The sequence below is a fragment of the Peromyscus eremicus genome, chromosome 4 (assembly GCF_949786415.1).
Source record: "Peromyscus eremicus chromosome 4, PerEre_H2_v1, whole genome shotgun sequence".
Lineage (NCBI taxonomy): Eukaryota > Metazoa > Chordata > Mammalia > Rodentia > Cricetidae > Peromyscus > Peromyscus eremicus.
Genome location: NC_081419.1, coordinates 20,944,610 through 20,962,536, shown reverse-complemented (window position 1 = coordinate 20,962,536; position 17,927 = coordinate 20,944,610). Strand labels below are relative to the sequence as shown.

At 37.0% G+C, this 17,927-nt stretch overlaps 1 protein-coding gene across 1 annotated transcript in view; it reads left to right on the top strand.

Moving 5' to 3' along the window:
* Lrp1b (LDL receptor related protein 1B) overlaps positions 1 to 17,927 on the top strand; it is a 1,617,914-nt gene that overhangs the window by 958,162 nt on the left and 641,825 nt on the right. Inside the window, exons 28-29 of the mRNA XM_059258831.1 lie at positions 6,341 to 6,472; positions 8,350 to 8,577. Coding sequence (XP_059114814.1) covers positions 6,341 to 6,472; positions 8,350 to 8,577 — 360 coding nt within the window. The remainder of the gene's footprint in view (positions 1 to 6,340; positions 6,473 to 8,349; positions 8,578 to 17,927) is intronic.

Genomic DNA, 17,927 nt, shown 5'->3' with positions numbered 1-17,927 from the left:
AAAGGAAAATAGTATCTCATTTTGCAAAAACAAAACATAAAGACAAAATATTAGATTCTAAGAACATTGCCAATATCATTGCTTCTTAAAGGTCAAAAATATCACTTATGCAATCTGGAGTACAGAGACATTTCATTTTACCATATATATATTACCATATATATATTCATATATATATATATATATATATTCATATCTAATTCCCAACAATTTCCCTATGGGTACTAGAGGTCCCCAGATTTAAAAAAAAACGGAAAATATTCACAAAGCCATGACTAGCATGGTAGAGGACAATCTCAAGTATTTGTAGGATACAATTGATTCTTCACTTTCATACATACTCCTTCAGATGCTACATATATCAATCATACTTCTCTTTCCTCTTTCTCACACATCCATATTCGTGTGTGTGTATGCGCCTGTGTATGTGAATATGTGTACATGCAATATTCTACCCTACATAAGAACACTTAACATATATATTCTTTGCATTGTAAGTCTCTCTCTTTCTCTCTTGTATTACTGTGAACTAAAGTTAAAATCTCATACTTATTATCAAAATGCTCTTCAAATGAAATTTATCCCCAGCCTTTTTTATTTTATATATTTATATACTATCAGTGGATGATTTATTTGATTTGAAACAGAATCTATTTTAAATGCTAAAAGTTGTTGACAAAAAATTGCTTGTCTTCTAAATGAAAATAGAAAAATGAAATGAACTGCAAGTAATTTAAGTAACATTACACTTTATAATGACTAAAAGTTTATTGGTGATTCTGACATAAACTTCACCTATGAAATGTTAATGCATTTCTAAGATGCATTTTACCTATTACATGTTTGCGGTTTCCCTTTTAAGAGAACTGTATACAAATAAATAGAACAGCTGCTTGTGTTTTTAATAAATCATTGCTATAGTACATATATTGGTGGAATATCAAATGTGATTTTTTATATTTTATAAAAATTGAACACAGTATAAAATGTGACATAAGGTAGTGGAATTACCTGCTGAATGTGTTGATGGAATCAGGTGAGATTGAAGCAGTATGTGTATTCATTTGTTACGTTTGGCTGAGTATCTGCTTCAGGTTTAGAAGCTGGCATAAAATGAGAAAGGCCTTGAGTTAGATGCACAATAGTGTAAATAAAAAGTAAATAAATAAGATGCTTCCTTAATTTCTTTAGCGTCAAGTGTAAAGATTGACATTTTCCTAAATAATATTAAAAACATAGATAATTTGTTGTTATATTGGCAATTATTCTGTACCAATTATATTTATTAGTATGATGGCTCTTACTATGAAAAGGGATAGAAAAATCTTTCTCTCATGAAACAAGACCAACCCCTATATTTAGCATTCAACATGATTTTATTAGCTAAATAAATAGCATACATAGTTCACATTGCATAAAAACATTTGCATGTGTTTTATTAGAATTTTCCAGAAAAAAAAATGGTTATATGTCCTCCAAGTGTTTTCTTTTCCTGATTAGAAATAAACTAGAATTAAATATAGTTTTCATGAAACATGATATTTTCTCTAACAGTAATGTTTCATCCACAATCCACTTTGGTCTTACATGATGTGTGAGTAATACTAGTTCTCCTGCCGTGTTTTATACTTAGGTATTATTGACTATCTCTTCTCAGCTTCAGTCTTTGTATGCTTTAGGAGGTTTCATTCACTGTTCAGGTGTTTATTGCTGCCATTTCCAATCACGTATCACGTACATTTGTGAGTCAGCAGTGGGTCCATAGGTGGCTAAGCCTAATATGGGTGCCATCAGAATTTTAAGAAAAAAAATATGAATGAACAAAAAAACATAGATCCTATCACCTTGCCACATGTAGTTCAGAAACGTAATTCGTTAGCCCAGTTCATCCCTGTTTGTTTGGTAATAATTTTTATTTGAATTCAGCCCCATCTTTTCTTTGCCTTCTGCTGTATGGAAACTTTCTTGCTACAGTAGCAGCCTTCAACACACAAAGGCTGTAGACTCAATCCTAGTACAATCTCAAGTAAATAAACAAATCCATAGTGTTGATCACCCAGAATACCCCAGGCTCAAAACAAGTACAATAACAAATAAATTCACAAACTACTGAGCCGACGCAAAACCCTGACTCAGTCTCCAGTACAATCCCAAATAAAAAAATAAACTGATAGAGGCCGAGGCAGGCAGATCTCTGTAAAACAAACAATTTTGTCCCCTGCTCCTCCCTCCCTCGCAACTCAACACACACAGAAACACAACTTAGGGAAGTTTTAGGGCAGACAACAAATAATTATATAAAGCAGTAAACGAGGAAAATGCTTCAAAGCTTAAATGTTGTGGGTTTTTTGGTTGTTTTTTGTTTTGTTTTGTTTTTGTTTTTGTTTTTTAAGATTAATGGCTTTTTTTAAAAAAAACAAAACTTAGTATAATAGTAATAAAGAGCTGGAGGATGACCAGGAGGAATTGGTGGACCGCTTAGAGGAGTCCCAAGGGAAGTGTGTTATTGAGTCTGCCTGAGGGAAGGATGGGACCCATGTAAATTCATCAAGCCTGTCAGATCCGCGTTTTAGAAAGACAACCAAATGTAGCTGATTAAATTAAGAGCTGACTACAGTAACTGCAGGCAACCATGCAGAAGATGGAGGGAATCTGCTCTGAGTGTGTTACACAATCAGAGAGAGCTATGTAAGCCTTAAAGACTGAACATAGCGCCAGGCGGTGGTGGCACACACCATTAATCCCAGCACTCGGGAGGCAGAGGCAGGCGGATCTCTGTGAGTTCGAGGCCAGCCTGGTCTCCACAGCGAGTTCCAGGAAAGGCGCAAAACTACAGAGAAACCCTGTCTTGAAAAACCAAAAAAAAAAAAAAAAAAAAAAAAGATTGAACATAACACTCCTTGGGGCAAGAACAACGTTGGCTTTTCAACCAGCTGCTCCATGTTTGGAGCAACCACGAGCTTAGTCAGTCGTTAAACTGCGTAAATGAGGAGAGATGACACAGGCATCTCTAACACTCTTTGTTAGACTTCATGGATTTAGAAAAAGAAACTGTCAGTGCTTGTAACACTCCACGGTGGTCGTCTCTTTCTCTCTCTTGGATACAATGAAACAGTATTGGGGGAAGCACAATCTCTGTATTGATAGTAGATTTTATAATAGTATTTGACAGAAAATCATTAATTATTTTCTATCAAGGGTTGACAAAACATTTCTAGATGAAGAAATGTTTGAAGGTTTTGTGGAACAGGAAGCCTCTGCCAAAATCGATGAATATATGTGTGTGTGTGTGTGTGTGTGTGTGTATTTTTTTCACTACCAAAGCTGACATGGATAATACGAATTAAGGTGCTCAGCTATGATACATTCAGACTATATAAAAACCGTCAGTAGGCTGGACTTGTTCCGGGGTTACCATCTGTTAACCCTCACCTTATGTCACAAAAGGAGTATTGTGAACCCAATTCCTCAACTGGGTCATTAGAGTAGGTAGCTGGCTCAGATGTTTACTAAGAAGAAAACTTTTAAGAGACTTAGCAGTATTATTTCAAAGTGAAATGAGATTAAAATGAAAGGCAAGATTTCTTTGTGGATTTTCCAAGCTGTGAAGCAGAAAATATTGTGAATTATACATTATAGCCTTACCATTAATATAGACACTGGGCTATAAAATCAGTGTGAGTTTTTATTCTAAGTACATAGAATTTTAATATGTTTGATTTTTTTAAAGGGAGTTTATAATTGTAGCATGCTGAGACTAGTGAGAATTATTCTGGACTAAAAATTAAAAATAGAGTGAAATCAAGTAGCTCACACAGGACTGTTAAAGAACCTGCTTTTAATTGCTCCAAGAGGAGTCATTTTTCTGTTCAGTATAATTTTAAAAACCTATTATTCTTTCCTCACCTCACATTTGTTCGTATGTTTTTTATCTCTTTTTCTTCATTCTTTTCCTCTTTTTTTTTTTTCAAGTTGGGGAAATTCTCCATGCGGCCACTGGGAGCCCTGGCTCCAGGTGCTAGGACCCTCTCTCATCTAGTGTCTTCTTTCTTTCAGGTCCTCCTCTCCTGCAGCACCACACTGCCTCCATCTTTCCCATATGCTCACTTGCATTTGTAACTCTAACAATCTCTTTGGAATACTAATTAATGCAAATTAAGTTGAATAGTGAGACAAGGTAGATTGCATAGGAATTTGGGTGACTGAGAGGCTGGCCATGAGGAGTCTCCGGGCTGGCAGCTTTATCTTTTTCTATTGGTTTCTTTTGTTATCAGGTTTTCTTAGCAGATGACTTGTTTCAGAAACTTTTATTTCCCTTTCTAAAAAAAAATATTTATTGTACTTCATGTGGGAAGTGTGATAAACTCCCGAATGCATATTGAGTATACAGCTAATTTCTCACACCTTGTCTATATTGATTATATAGTCTCACCTTTTTATTCTTTGTGATTTAAAATCTTATAGCACTAATGCTAACTACTTGGGGATGGGAAAAATAATTTTTTTTTATACTCCTAGTTCACAGTTGAAACTGCTATCACAACAAAAGAACATAAACTCATTTGAATCAAATTTTATTTATAAGGAGTCTCAGAGGAAAGATATTACAAGCTGTGCATTTTCATCTCCAGTTGATGAAACAAGGACGCTAGTAGATAAATGTGATGGAAAATGATGGGCAGAGCCCTAGGTGGGGGCATTCTGAGACTGGTCTGTTAGCATTCTTCCATGGAGATGAAGATACCCATTTCCTCTGGAGATTTGAAAGGCACCTCTCACAGGCCAGCCATAGAACTGGCTGTAGGGAAAGGTCAAAAAACGCTGACCCAGGTTTTATGACATATCTCAGGAGAAGTGGACAGAGAAGGTCAGAGAGATCTTTCTGTGGCTTCCCTTTTTCAATGTGACATTGCATATAGCATTGGTGGTATGCCTTGAACTGTGTCAACCCAGAGTAATAAGTCCATCTGCTAGAAACGACATATTCATTAGTTGAAAGCTAAATTCCTACCAGTGAGGTCAGAAGGCATGACTCTTTCTGCCTTCAATTTAGTAGCCTAGATCTAACAACTTTATTCTGTTATAATGTGGGAGGCCATCTCTGACTTTTCCCAGGATTCCTATGAGGAGAGAGGGATAAGAAAATATTAAGTAGAAAGATAGTGAAGAGGAGAAAGACAGAAACACAGAATAGCTTTGGGAGTACCTGGGTCAATACCCAATGGCCCCTTCTGTCTCTTCAAAAGGGCTTTTTATAACAATGCCAAAAGGTGGGGCAAAAGACCTCCCCCTTTCTAGATCAAAGCACACTTCACAGCCAAGTGTAGACCCTTCCAAACACCTGGTAACCAGGCTGTGGTCGAATCACTCCCTTGTGCAGCCCTGCTGGATAAAGCAAGCTCAGATTCTCAGACCCTGAGTAATTTGGGCCTTCACATTATAATGAATAATAAAATAGCAATAATAAAATAGCAATAATAAAATAATAAATATTCTATTAAATAAATAGACAAGCTCTATTAAAATAAGAATGAAGATAATAGTTGTTGATCAATTGACATAAAAATCTTTGGGGTAGGAGAGATGGTTCAGCTTGTAAAGTCTCTTCTCACAGGATGTGATGGTCCAAATTTGATCTCTAGGACCCATATGGTAGAATGAGACAACCAATTTCTGTAAATTGTCCTCTGATTTCCACATTCATTCCATGGATTGTTCACACACCACACACACACACACACACACACACACACACACACACACACACACACAAACACAAAATAAGCATGAAATAAAAACCTAATCCCAAGTCATGATAGAGAGATTGGGAAGTAGTTCAGTGCTGGGTGCTCTGCCTAGCATGTCTTATATACCTAGGGAAAGTGGGAGAGAAGGAAGATGTCTACTACCGCAGTTCCCTGGTGCATTTGCAAGAGATCAGGCCAGAAGTCAGCATCTAAGGCAGGTTAGGAACATGGATACCTCCATCAGAAGTTTCAACGTCTATGACAGGATCTACCTGAGCTTTATTGCTATATGTTAGTATATATAACATATATCATTGCTATATTTTAGTATAGCAGTGATTCCTGATAATTTCCCTCCCCAGTTCTTCAATTGTCTTTGTTTCTGTAATAAGAGGGGGAATGAAGAAAGTTATCTTAGCTGTGAACTTTAGGGGATGGAAAGATTCCAGTGATGTGCACACTGTCTGCCATTCTCATAGTAACTCCGTGGGCTCAGGGAAGAAAACTTTACTTTGGATCACTAAGTGAACCGACCTCAGAAGGTCCCGACCTTCTCCCTATTCACTGCTGCTATTCCACTGTGTCGTTGGCAGCTCCCAATCCTTGTGCAGCCAATGGGGGCAAAGGCCCGTGCTCTCACCTGTGTCTCATCCATCACAATAGGAGTGCAGCCTGCGCCTGCCCCCACCTGATGAAGCTTTCCTCTGACAAGAAGACCTGCTATGGTGAGTTTCCCACAGTTCAGAGCCACATCTGAATGGACGTATCTCCGATTCTGTGAGCATTCAGATTTTACTCAGAGTGAAGGGGAAGAGGTTTTGAATGTCTTAAAGAACACATTAAGTGTGGCTGATTAAGAATTCTATTAAGAATTCAGCTGCTGTTTCTGGGGAAACTGACAATCCTTTAAATTGTAGTATGTTACATTTGCTGTTTATTACCCTTTTCATTTTTTCTTGCTACTCTCTTATTTGATGGATTAGCAAAATTTATCTCTGTAAAACAGGGAGATGTATGAGTATAATGCACTTTGACGAAGAGATAACTTAGGTAACCTGTATAGCAGGAGACACTCACCAGTTTTAATTTTCTGTTCATTTAACAGGACATTGCCAACCTGAAGGGGGAAATGAAAACAAACAACAACAAAAAGACAACCATATAGCTTGGATATATATATATATATATATATATATATATATATATATATATATATATATAATTGTATTAATGAAAATAAATATTTTTCTTGGTAAAGTAGTTAATCCATAGAGCAGAAAATAGAATCATTTATCAGAAGTTAAATTATGAGACTCTTACTATTGCCTTTAATTCTTTGTAATTATTATAAGGCAAGACTAGACTCCTCTGACCCAGATTCATGTTTCTGTCAATTAATAATTTATAAAAGGACACAGAAGGCCATCAAGCAGTAATTAAGACAAGAGGTACTTGAGAAAACAAACATTTGGTATGGGGAGCTGCAAGTTCCACTGAATCAGAGGGCTATGCTGGGGACATTGGGGTGTTTTCTGTCATGGGCTCAGGTATGTTATTGGGAGGGGTGTGTCCCATCTTTTATTATAATGAAGTTATGTAACAAGTTCTATACCCATGGCAAGGTCACATGCATATTACAGACATGAAGAGGCATGGCATTCACTGTGCTCACTTTCTCTTAATATTGTCCTTAACAGGTCCAGCCCCACAGAGAAATGACAGACACCCATCAGCTAGTGGAGAGTGGAGGGAATAGAGCATGCTGGTGATTTTACAGATCCCTGCAGAGAATCCAGGAGTTGTATGCTAGGCAGTCTGTCTCACTATATGTGAAGAGTAGTACCATGGACCCTCTTGTTGGATTACTGACTTCCTCAAAATAACAACAACCCAACAATAAATATTAGAATGACTATAACCCCTATTTCACAAACAGTACAACAAGAGTACCTTACGACTTACCAATACCAGAACAAAAAATTTACAATAAACACTACCTGAGCCCTAATTTTAACAGGGAATACCTGAATTGACTTAAAAAAAATAATGCCTAATTTTGTTCAGTGACTTCTTTTTAGAAAAAAATACTCTTAATTACTTTAAAAATCATTTAATAAAAGGCTATATTATTTTAATTATACACCAATATGAAATATTGTTGTTGAGAAATACATCCAGCAAGTTCTAGTTTTGTTTGTTTGTTTGTTTATTGTTTATTGTTTTTTTTTCTATTTGTGTTGTTTGTTGAGACAGGGTCTCACTATGTAGCCATGGCTGGCCTGGAACTCAGAGATCTGCCTGTACCTCCACACCTGGCTTTAGTAAGCAACGTTTTGTTATGCTGAGATAAAAACCGAGTACTAAGTATTTCTTAACATTTCAAACTAAATGCTATTACTTAATGATTTGCTAACTTGTTTTTACAAATATTTGTTTTGAGTACCTTCAGGATAGATGATCTATACATTGTTTCCATCAGATTTTATTATTATCCTCTTTTGTTAAAATTGAAGTCATCAAAAGTTGCTATTTTAGGTTTTCTAGATTGTCTTAAACTCATCAACAATATAAGAAAAATGATCACTTTAATTTATTTTTCTAGAAATGAAAAAGTTTCTTCTTTATGCAAGACGTTCTGAGATCCGAGGAGTGGACATTGACAATCCATATGTGAACTTCATCACGGCCTTCACTGTCCCAGATATTGATGATGTTGCTGTAATAGACTTTGATGCCACTGAGGAACGTTTGTACTGGACAGACATCAAAACACAAACCATAACACGGGCTTTCATTAATGGAACAGGCCTAGAAACAGTTATTTCAAGAGGTAAAAATTTGCACGATCCCAACGTTTGTTATTCCGTTTGTAGTAAACAGTTTCTTTTACATTATTCCTGTACTGTTCAACTCAATTGAAAGTTGAAATTGGTTATTCAAAGAAGCAACAGTATACTCCATCTCTACAAATGTCAAATGCCACAGTTAAATCACACAGCACTTTGATAACTAGAAATTTAGTTCCATTCAAAGGGAAAATTCCTGAACAAATTAAAATTCTCAAATGTCCAAACACATTAAAAAGCTTTTTTTTGTGGCTGCCATGAAATGCTACTCACATGAAGACAGCATAGTGTACAGCAAGGACTGCTCCAGTCCTCTGAATTAAGCTTTGTATCCAAGCCTCTCTTTAAAAATATTACACTGGGAAATATTCCAGAAGCTTTCTCATAAGCTCTCAGGAGATTAACTTGAATTAACTGAAAAAAAAATACTGGCAAGATGGCTCAGTGGGTAAAAATACTTACTGTACTACAGAGTCTACATCTGTAAGTTATCCTCTGACTTTTAAGTGCCTGCTGTGACATATATGGGCTTGTGCATGTGTGTGAACATAAATACACATTGTGATAATAATAATAATAACAATAATAACAATAATAATAATAATTTTTAAACTGTAAAATCCAGCTGGAATTAAACATATATGTGAATGCAGTGGCTGGACTCAGAATATTCAGCATTGAATTAGTGTACTATGTGCTTGTATGTTGGCTGTTTTCACTTCACGTCAGTCACTGGCTTGGTGAATGAGTCTTCACTGCACACTATTCTCTGTGACTGAAAACCAGATCAAAGTTGCTTTCCCTGCGACTGTAGGCCCTCTGCACTTTGTATAGACATTTCAAGAGGACTGCAAGGTAGGGCAATCTTACTCCTATTGACTTGCTCAAGCACCTTTGCACTGAAGAGTACTGAAAATTTTAAATCAAACTGTATTTGAGAAGTGCTTAGTTTTCTTTTTCATTTTACTAAATATCTTTATTTGCAAAAGATTAGTAACATGTTTTTAATCTAATATTTTTAAATGAAAATAGATTCTTCTCTCATACAATACATCACAGCCAGTTTCCTCTCCCTTCTCCCTCAGATCCATCCTCCCTTTGTCTCATTTTCAGAAAAGAGAGAGATGGCTCAGAAGTTAAGAGTGTTTACGTTCTTAATTAGAGCAATATAGGATGCAGGTCTCAAACCACATCCTTTTGGGAGTTTCAGGCGTGCACAGGGGGATAGAAAACTAACAACTGAGGTGTGCCTTTATTTAGACCAATTGATCACATATTGATCCTGTGAAAACAACTCACTGAATATTAATTCAGTATTAATTTGTCAGAAGTGATCAAATTTATTTCCAACTCAATTAAAGGGAAGTCTGAAGAACTAATGTGATGATTTCCTTTTTCTACAGAAATTGTTTCTTCCAGTGCTGGATGTAAAATGTATAACGGGCATGAAGATGTCATTATATTCCCTGAAATGGTCCTCCTCTAGAGTTCAGAAAGGAGCTCAAGACCTTTATCCACAATGTGAATATATTTCTCCAAATGCTCTGAGACCTGTATTTGGCTAAACATGCTGTTTATAAACATTAAGGGACAGGCTTCAGTGGTAGAACTGAAATCCAGTCCTAATTTGTGGAGTGTATATGTCAGAAAAACACAAGAATTTTCCATTTAGCACACTTTAATTGCAACTGCCTGTTCAAATTGAGCAATAATATCATTTCACTAATAATACATTTACTCATTACGATATAAAATAAAATATTCTGGACAAGTGTTTTCTGTAGGAGAAGAAATAGAGGGAGAGATACAGGATAGCCGTTGTGATTCCCATATCCTCCAGAGAGGGCACAGCACAGGCAAGCCCAGGGAGCTGAAGAAATAGAACCTGACCACATAAAGTTCTTTACACATATACTGCTAAAAGCCATGATTTCTACATTAATATACAATATGGTACCTGTTTTAAAGAGGGCAGAGTAAGACATTTAGCTTTGCTTTTGGAGTGGTCCCTTTACCAAAGATGTCTAATAGAGAGTCCTGGACTGTGAAGGTGAATACTTTGATAGCTCTTTGAAGATTACTTGGCTGCTTTGGTGGTTCTGATATGTGGTAGAGGCTTGGACTAGGTGGAGAAAGACAGAGTTCGAAGAAACATGGGCAGATTGTGGAGCTATCGAAGGGAACAAATATAAAGGCAGACAAAGAGAGTTTAACCTGAAGGTAAAGGTAGAAGCTCTGTCAAAGTTTCTCCCATTCTTCACACATTCAGTGGACTTGCCTTTCTTCCAGAGTGGTGTGGGTTTGGGTGAGAAATGTCCCCATATACTCATGTATTTGAATAGTAGGCCAGTAGTTGTTGTTGGTGTTTGGGAAGGTTTAGGTGTGGAGTCTTGCTGGAGAACGTATGTAGGGAAAGTCTTTGAGAGTTAAGGTGTAAGCCCCAAAGATGGGAGGAGAAAGACCACTCTCCCAAATCATCATGGCCAAATTAATTAAAGCAAGCAAAAGAAAGCTTTTTTTTTTTTTTTTTTTTTTTTTAATTTGCGTACATGGGCTCTCTTCCCAAAGGCAGGGTTGAAGAGTTCATCATTGGGCATGAGGAAGACAAGGTTTTTAGAGCTCAGGGGTAGGGGGTTTTTGAAATGAAGGATTTGGTTTGCAAACTAGACAGGGTTACAGGAGCAGCATCTAACAAGGTGGCAATAACAAGGTAGACATTTCCACCCTTTGAAAGAAATGTAGGGTTGCAAGATGGTTTTGTATTTAAGGTTACAGGTGGGGCATAGCCCAATCCTTGAGAAACAGAGGTCTAATCATAAGCAGGAATGAGCCTAGTTTGTCTTTATCATAAGATGCCCTTTAATTCTAAGGTGGAGGCAGTGGTTCATCAATAGCCTTGCTGCACTATCAATTCCCCGTCTCTGCTTCATTTTTGCCTTTGTAAATGTGATCTCTCAGCTTTCTGAACCTGCTGCCATGCTTACAATTTGCTGCTATCCCTCCCTCCCATATGGACTCATACCTCTAGAACCATACAGCAAAATTATCTTCCATAACTACTTTCAGTCACAGCATCTTGTCAGAGAAACAAAAAAAAGTAACTAATACAGACTGGTAGAAAGTTCCATTAGCAGCAAAGCCAGCAATGAACTTTTGAAAGTTTGGCTTTGGACCTCATGAGAGTATCACAAATTCCAACAGTAGTCTGTATACTTTATTTGTCCATCAGTCCTTTTGTAGCCCTGTAGATGGCCTCTGCAGACCCTGCACTTCCTCCACACATGGTTATGCTCTGTTCCTTTTCAATGGGTCTTTCTTTTTTTTTTTCCTTTTAACTGAAAATAGATTCTTCTTGCATACAATACATCCCCACCACAATTTCTCCTCCCTCCACTCCTCCTAGATACACCAGCTCCTGTCTCCCCCAGATCTACTCCCCCTTTATTTCCTCTTCAGAAAAGTATAGGTCTCTAAGAGATGACAGCCAGATAGGACAAAACAAGAAATCATAAGCCCTTATACTGAGGCTGGACAAGGCAACCCAATAGAAGGAAAAGAGTCTCAAGAGCAGACAAAGGGGTCAGAGATACACCTGCTGTCACTGTTAGGAGTCTCACAAGAGCACCAAGCTAACAGCCATAACATAAGCAGAGGACCTTGTACAGACCCATGCAGACCCCTGGATTGCCTCTTCAGTCTCTGTGAGCCCAAGTAAACTCTGCATAGTTGACTAGGTGGGCCATGTTCTCCTGGTGTTTTCTATCCCCTGACTCCTATAGTCTTTCCTCCCCGTCTTCTGTGGTGTTCCCAGATCTCTGAGGTGAGCAACCCTATGGAGACCTCCAGTTTAGACTCTCTCTGCATAATATTTTGTGGTGGGCTCTGTACCCTCTTCCATCTGCTGCTGGCAGAAGCCTTTCTGACAACTACTTGACAAGGCACCAATCTATCAGTATAGCAGAATGTCATTAGTAATTTTTTCCAGTGGTGTTTGGTTTTATCCTAGGCCTCTAGGATATCCAGTCTCCAGTTTGATGGCCTTCCAGGCAGATTAGGGCATGGGCTACCTCTTGTGGAGTGGGCCTCACGTTAAGCCAAACATTGGTTGGCCACTCTCACATACTCGCCACTGCCACTGCCCCAGCACATGTTGCAGGCAAAATAGATTGTAGATGGTGGGGTTTGTGGCTGAGTTAATGTCCAGGTTCTTCTTTCTGTAGCCCACAGAGTACCTTCTCATGCCAAGGAGACTAGAATGTAGGGTTGAAGGCTCCAAGCCCACACCAACTCAAACTCTCTACTTTCAATAAGCTGATTGGAAGTTGTCCTTGGCAATGAAGCCCTGCTGTCCACTTTTAGAAGGCAACCTTCCATCAGCTTGGGTTGTTAGGGACCTCATTTGGATCTCTTTGGCCAACAACTCAACTGAATATATTCCAGTTCCACCACTGGAAGCTTTGCTTGGCCATCAAAGATGGCTAGTTCATACTCTATATTCTCAATTGCTAAGAGTCCTAGCTAAGGTTACTCTTATAGATTCCAGGAAGTTTTTATTGCACTACATTTCCACATCAGTCCCCAAGTACCCCGATTTCAGCTTTCTTCCCCATGCTCTCTTCCTCCATCACTTCCCCACCTGATCCCTCTAGATACCCCATCTACCCACGGAATCTATTCTATTTCTCTTACCCAGTGAGACTTATGCTTCCTCCCTACAGTTCTCTTTACCTAATTTCTCTGGGTTAGTGGATTGGAACTTGATCATCATTTACTTAACAGTTGATATCTACACATACATGAATGCATTCCATATTTGTCTTTTTGGGCCTAGGTTACTACTCTCAGGAATATTTTTTTCCTAGTTCCACTTTTTAAAATACAAATATCATTTTAAAAATAACAATCCATTGTATAAATGTACCACAATTTCTTTATCCATTGTTCAGTTGAGTGACATCCAGGATATTTCCAGGTTTTGGCTATTATGAATAAAGCGGCAATGAACATAGTTGGGCAAGCATTATTATGGTAGGGTGGAGTGTCCTTTGGGTATATGCCCAAGAGTGGTATAGCTGGTATTTGAGGTAGATCAATTCCCAATTTTCTGAGAAAACAAAACATTGATTTTCATAGGCTGTATAAGTTTATACTCCCACCAGCAATAGAGGAGTGGTCTCCTTGCTCCAAATCCTCACCAGCATGAGGTGTCACTCATATTTTTTATCTTAATTGTTCTGACAGGTGTAAGATGGAATCTCAGAGTAATTTTCATTTACATTGCACTGATGATTAAGGATATTGAACATTTTAAATTTTTTTTCAGTCATTTCGGATTCGTCCATTGAGAATTCTCTATTTAGATCTATGCCCCATTTTTAAATTGGATTATTTGATTTTTGATAACTAGTTTATTGAGTTCTTTATATATTTTGGATATTAGACATCTATCAGATGTGAAGTGGGTAATACCTTTTCCCATTCTGTAGACTGCCATTTTGTTCTGTTGATGGTGTCCTTTGTCTTACAGAAACTTTTCAGTTACATGAAGTCCCATTTATTGATTTTTGATCTTAGTGCCTGCTATTGGTATTCTGTTCAGAAAGTTATCTCCTACACCAATGAGTCCCATGCTGTTCCCCACTCTGTCTTCTATCAAGTTCTGTGTATCTGGTTTTATGTTGAGGTCTTTAATTGACTTGTATTTGAGTTTTGTGCAGAATCTATTTGCACTCTTCTACATAATAACATACAATTTGAATAGTATCATTTGTTGAAGATGCTTTCCTTTTTCCAGTGTGTAGCTGGAGTTTTCTCCAGTCCTGCTTGGCCCACAGTCAGGACAAATCTCTCTCACCCACCAGTCCCGCAGCCACTCAGACCCAACCGAGTAAACACACAGAGACTTATATTGTTTACAAACTGTATGGCCGTGGCAGGCTTCTTGCTATCTAGTTCTTCTATCTTAAATTAACCCATTTCTATTCATCTATAAGTTGCCACATGGCTTGTGGCTTACCAGTACCTTACATCTTGCTTTTCATGGCGGCAGCTGGCAGTGTCTCTCTGCCTCAGCCTTCCACTTCCCAGAATTCTCCTCTCTCCTTGTTCCACCTATACTTCCTGCCTGGTTACTGGCCAATCAGTGTTTTATTTATTAACCAATCAGAGCAACACATTTAACATACAGAACATCCCACAGCACCAGTATGTGTTTCTCGCTTATTATTTGAGTTTTGTGCAGAATCTATTTGCATTCTTCTATATACTGACATCCAGTTTGAATAGTACCATTTGTTAAAGATGTTTTCTTTTTTTCCAGTGTGTATTTCTAGCTTCTTTATCAAAAATTAAGTGTTCATAGGTGTGTTAATTTATGTTTGTGTCTTCAATTCCATTCCATTGATCAACATGTCTGTTTTGATGCCAGTACCATGCCATTTTTATTACTCTATCTCTGTAATACTATTTGAAATCAGGGCTGGTGATACCTCTAATATTTTTTTTATTGTTCAGCATTGTGTTAGCTAACCTGGGATTTTTTTTTTCAATATAAAGTAGAGATTTGTTTCTTCAAGATCTGTAAAGAATTGTGTTGGGATTGTGATAGGTATTTCATTGATTCTGTAGATTGCTTTTGGTAAGATGGCCATTTTTACTATGTTAATCCTACCTACCCATGAGCATGGGAGATCTCCCCATATTCTGATATCTTCTTCAATTTCTTTCTTCAAAGACATGAATTTTTTATACAAGTCTCTCACTTGCTTAATTAGAGTTATCCCCAAGACATTTGATAATGTTTGAGGCTATTGTGAAGGGTGTTAGCTCCCTGATTTCTTCCTCAGCCCTTTTTTTATTTGTATATACAAAGGCTACTAATATTTTGACTTAATCTTATATCTAGCCACTTTGCTAAAAATTTTTTTTTTTTTTTTTTTTTGGTTTTTCGAGACAGGGTTTCTCTGTGTAGCTTTGCGCCTTTCCTGGAACTCACTTGGTAGTCCAGGCTGGCCTCGAACTCACAGAGATCCGCCTGGCTCTGCCTCCCGAGTGCTGGGATTAAAGGCGTGCGCCACCACCGCCCGGCTGCTAAAAATTTTTATCAGCTATAGGTTTTCCTTAGTAGAATTTTGAAAATGGCTTATGTATACATTCATGTCACCTACAGATAAACATAATTTGCCTTCTTTCTTTCCAGTTTGTTTCCCCTTGATCTCCTTCAGTTGTCTTATTGCTATAACTAGAACTTCAAGTACTAGTGAATAGATATGAAGAGAGTGGACAGCCTTGTCTTGTTCCTGATTTTAGTGAGATTGCTTTGAGTTTCTCTTCATTTAATTTGATGATGACTATAGGCTTGCTGTACATTGTCTTTATTATGTTAAGTATGTACCCGTGTTAGTAATCTCTCCAGAACATTTATCATGAAGGGGTGTTGGATTTTGTCAAAGGCTTTTTCAGCTTTTAATGAGATGATTATGTGTTTTTTTTCCTTTCGGTCTGTTTATATGGTGCATTATATTGACAAATTTTCATATGTTGAACCATCCCTGCATCTCTGAGACCATGGTGGATGGCCTTTTTATATTTCTTGGATTTGGTTTGCAAGTATTTTATTGAGTATTTTTGCATCAATATTCATGAGGGAAATGTGTCTGCAATTCACTTTCTTTGTAGGGTTTGGGTATCAGGGTAACTGTGGATTCATGAAATTAATTGGGCAATGCTCATTCTATTTTTGTTTTGTAGAATAATTTGAGGAGCATTGTATTAGCTCTTCTTTGAAAATCTGGTAGAAATCTGCTTCAAAACTCTCTGGCCTTAGGCCTTTTTTGGTTAAGAGACTTTTGATGACTGCTTCAGTTTCCTCAGGGGTTATAGGTCTATTTAAATTGTTTATCTGACCTCGATTTAACTTGGTAAGTGGTACCCATGGAGAAAATTATACATTTCTTTTAGATTTTCCAATTTGATGGAGTAGAGGATTGTAAATTATGTCCGTATGATTCTTTAGATTTCCTTGGTGACAGCTGTTATACCTTCCTTTTCGTTTCTGATGTTATTAATTTGGATCTTTCCTCTGTGTCTCTTAGTTAGTATAGATAAGGGTTTGTCTATCTTGTTGATTTTCTCAAATATACAACTCTTTGTTTCACTGATACTTTGTATTGTCCTCTTTTTTATAGTTAAATGATTTTAGGCCTCATTTTGAAAATTTCTTACTGTCTGCTCCTCTGGGGTGTGCTTATATTTTTTCTATTTATCTTGTTGTTCTAGCGCTTTTGGGTGTTCTATGAGGTGTCTAGTATGATATTTATCTAATTTTTCTAATATAGACACTTAGTGATATGAACTTTCCTCTCAACACTGCTTTCATTGTGTCCCATTGTATTAATTTCCATTGAATTCTAGAACGTCTTTAATTTCTTTCTTTCTTTCTTTCTTTCTTCCTTTCTTTCTTTCTTTCTTTCTTTCTTTCTTTCTTTCTTTCTGTCTTGACTTATATTTCTTTGAGTGTTCAGTTTCCATGAGCTTGTAAGCTTGCTGTTATTTCTGTTGTTGTTGTTGATATTCAGCTTTAATTCTTGGTGGTCTGGTAGGATGCAGGGTGCTATTTCAGGGTTTTTCTTAAGAAGCTTCATTTTCATACCTTCCTCAGTTTAAGGCGAATGTGAAGTGAGGTTTACAAACTGAACTCCAAATATACCCAACCATCCCTGCTTCCTGAGAAAAACACTGACTGATTCAAGTTTTCTTAAAGGAAACAATAGCTTGCCTGTCTTATCATTCTCTACCTTCTACACCACTAGACTTTGCATTTATATGTTATTTGTGAAAGACCTTTTTTTAATAACTGTTTACACTAAGTAGCTCAGAATGGGGACAACTCATTATAATGATAATTGGTAATATATGACTATAAGCATATTCATCAAAAATTTAATAGTATTATTTATATGCAGTATGTGCAAAAATGCATATACATACACATGTATGTCCATATGTGTTATTTCTACTCTCATAAAATGATATTGATTGGTATTCTCTAAAGGATCTAATTGAATATATATACTTATTTAATATATACATATACTTATATACAATATATATACATATACTTATATACAATATATACATATACTTATATACTATATATATATATATTTGACCGCCGTAAGGCTGTGGTCTAAGCAATCCAACAACAGATGTCTTCTGATAGAAAGGATAAGGACCTAGAAGTTGTTCAGTCCATAAAGCTGAATATTTCAGCAGTCACAATCTTGTGCTGAAGTTCTAGGGAAGTCTTAGAAAACCCCTGGTTTTCACCCTATTT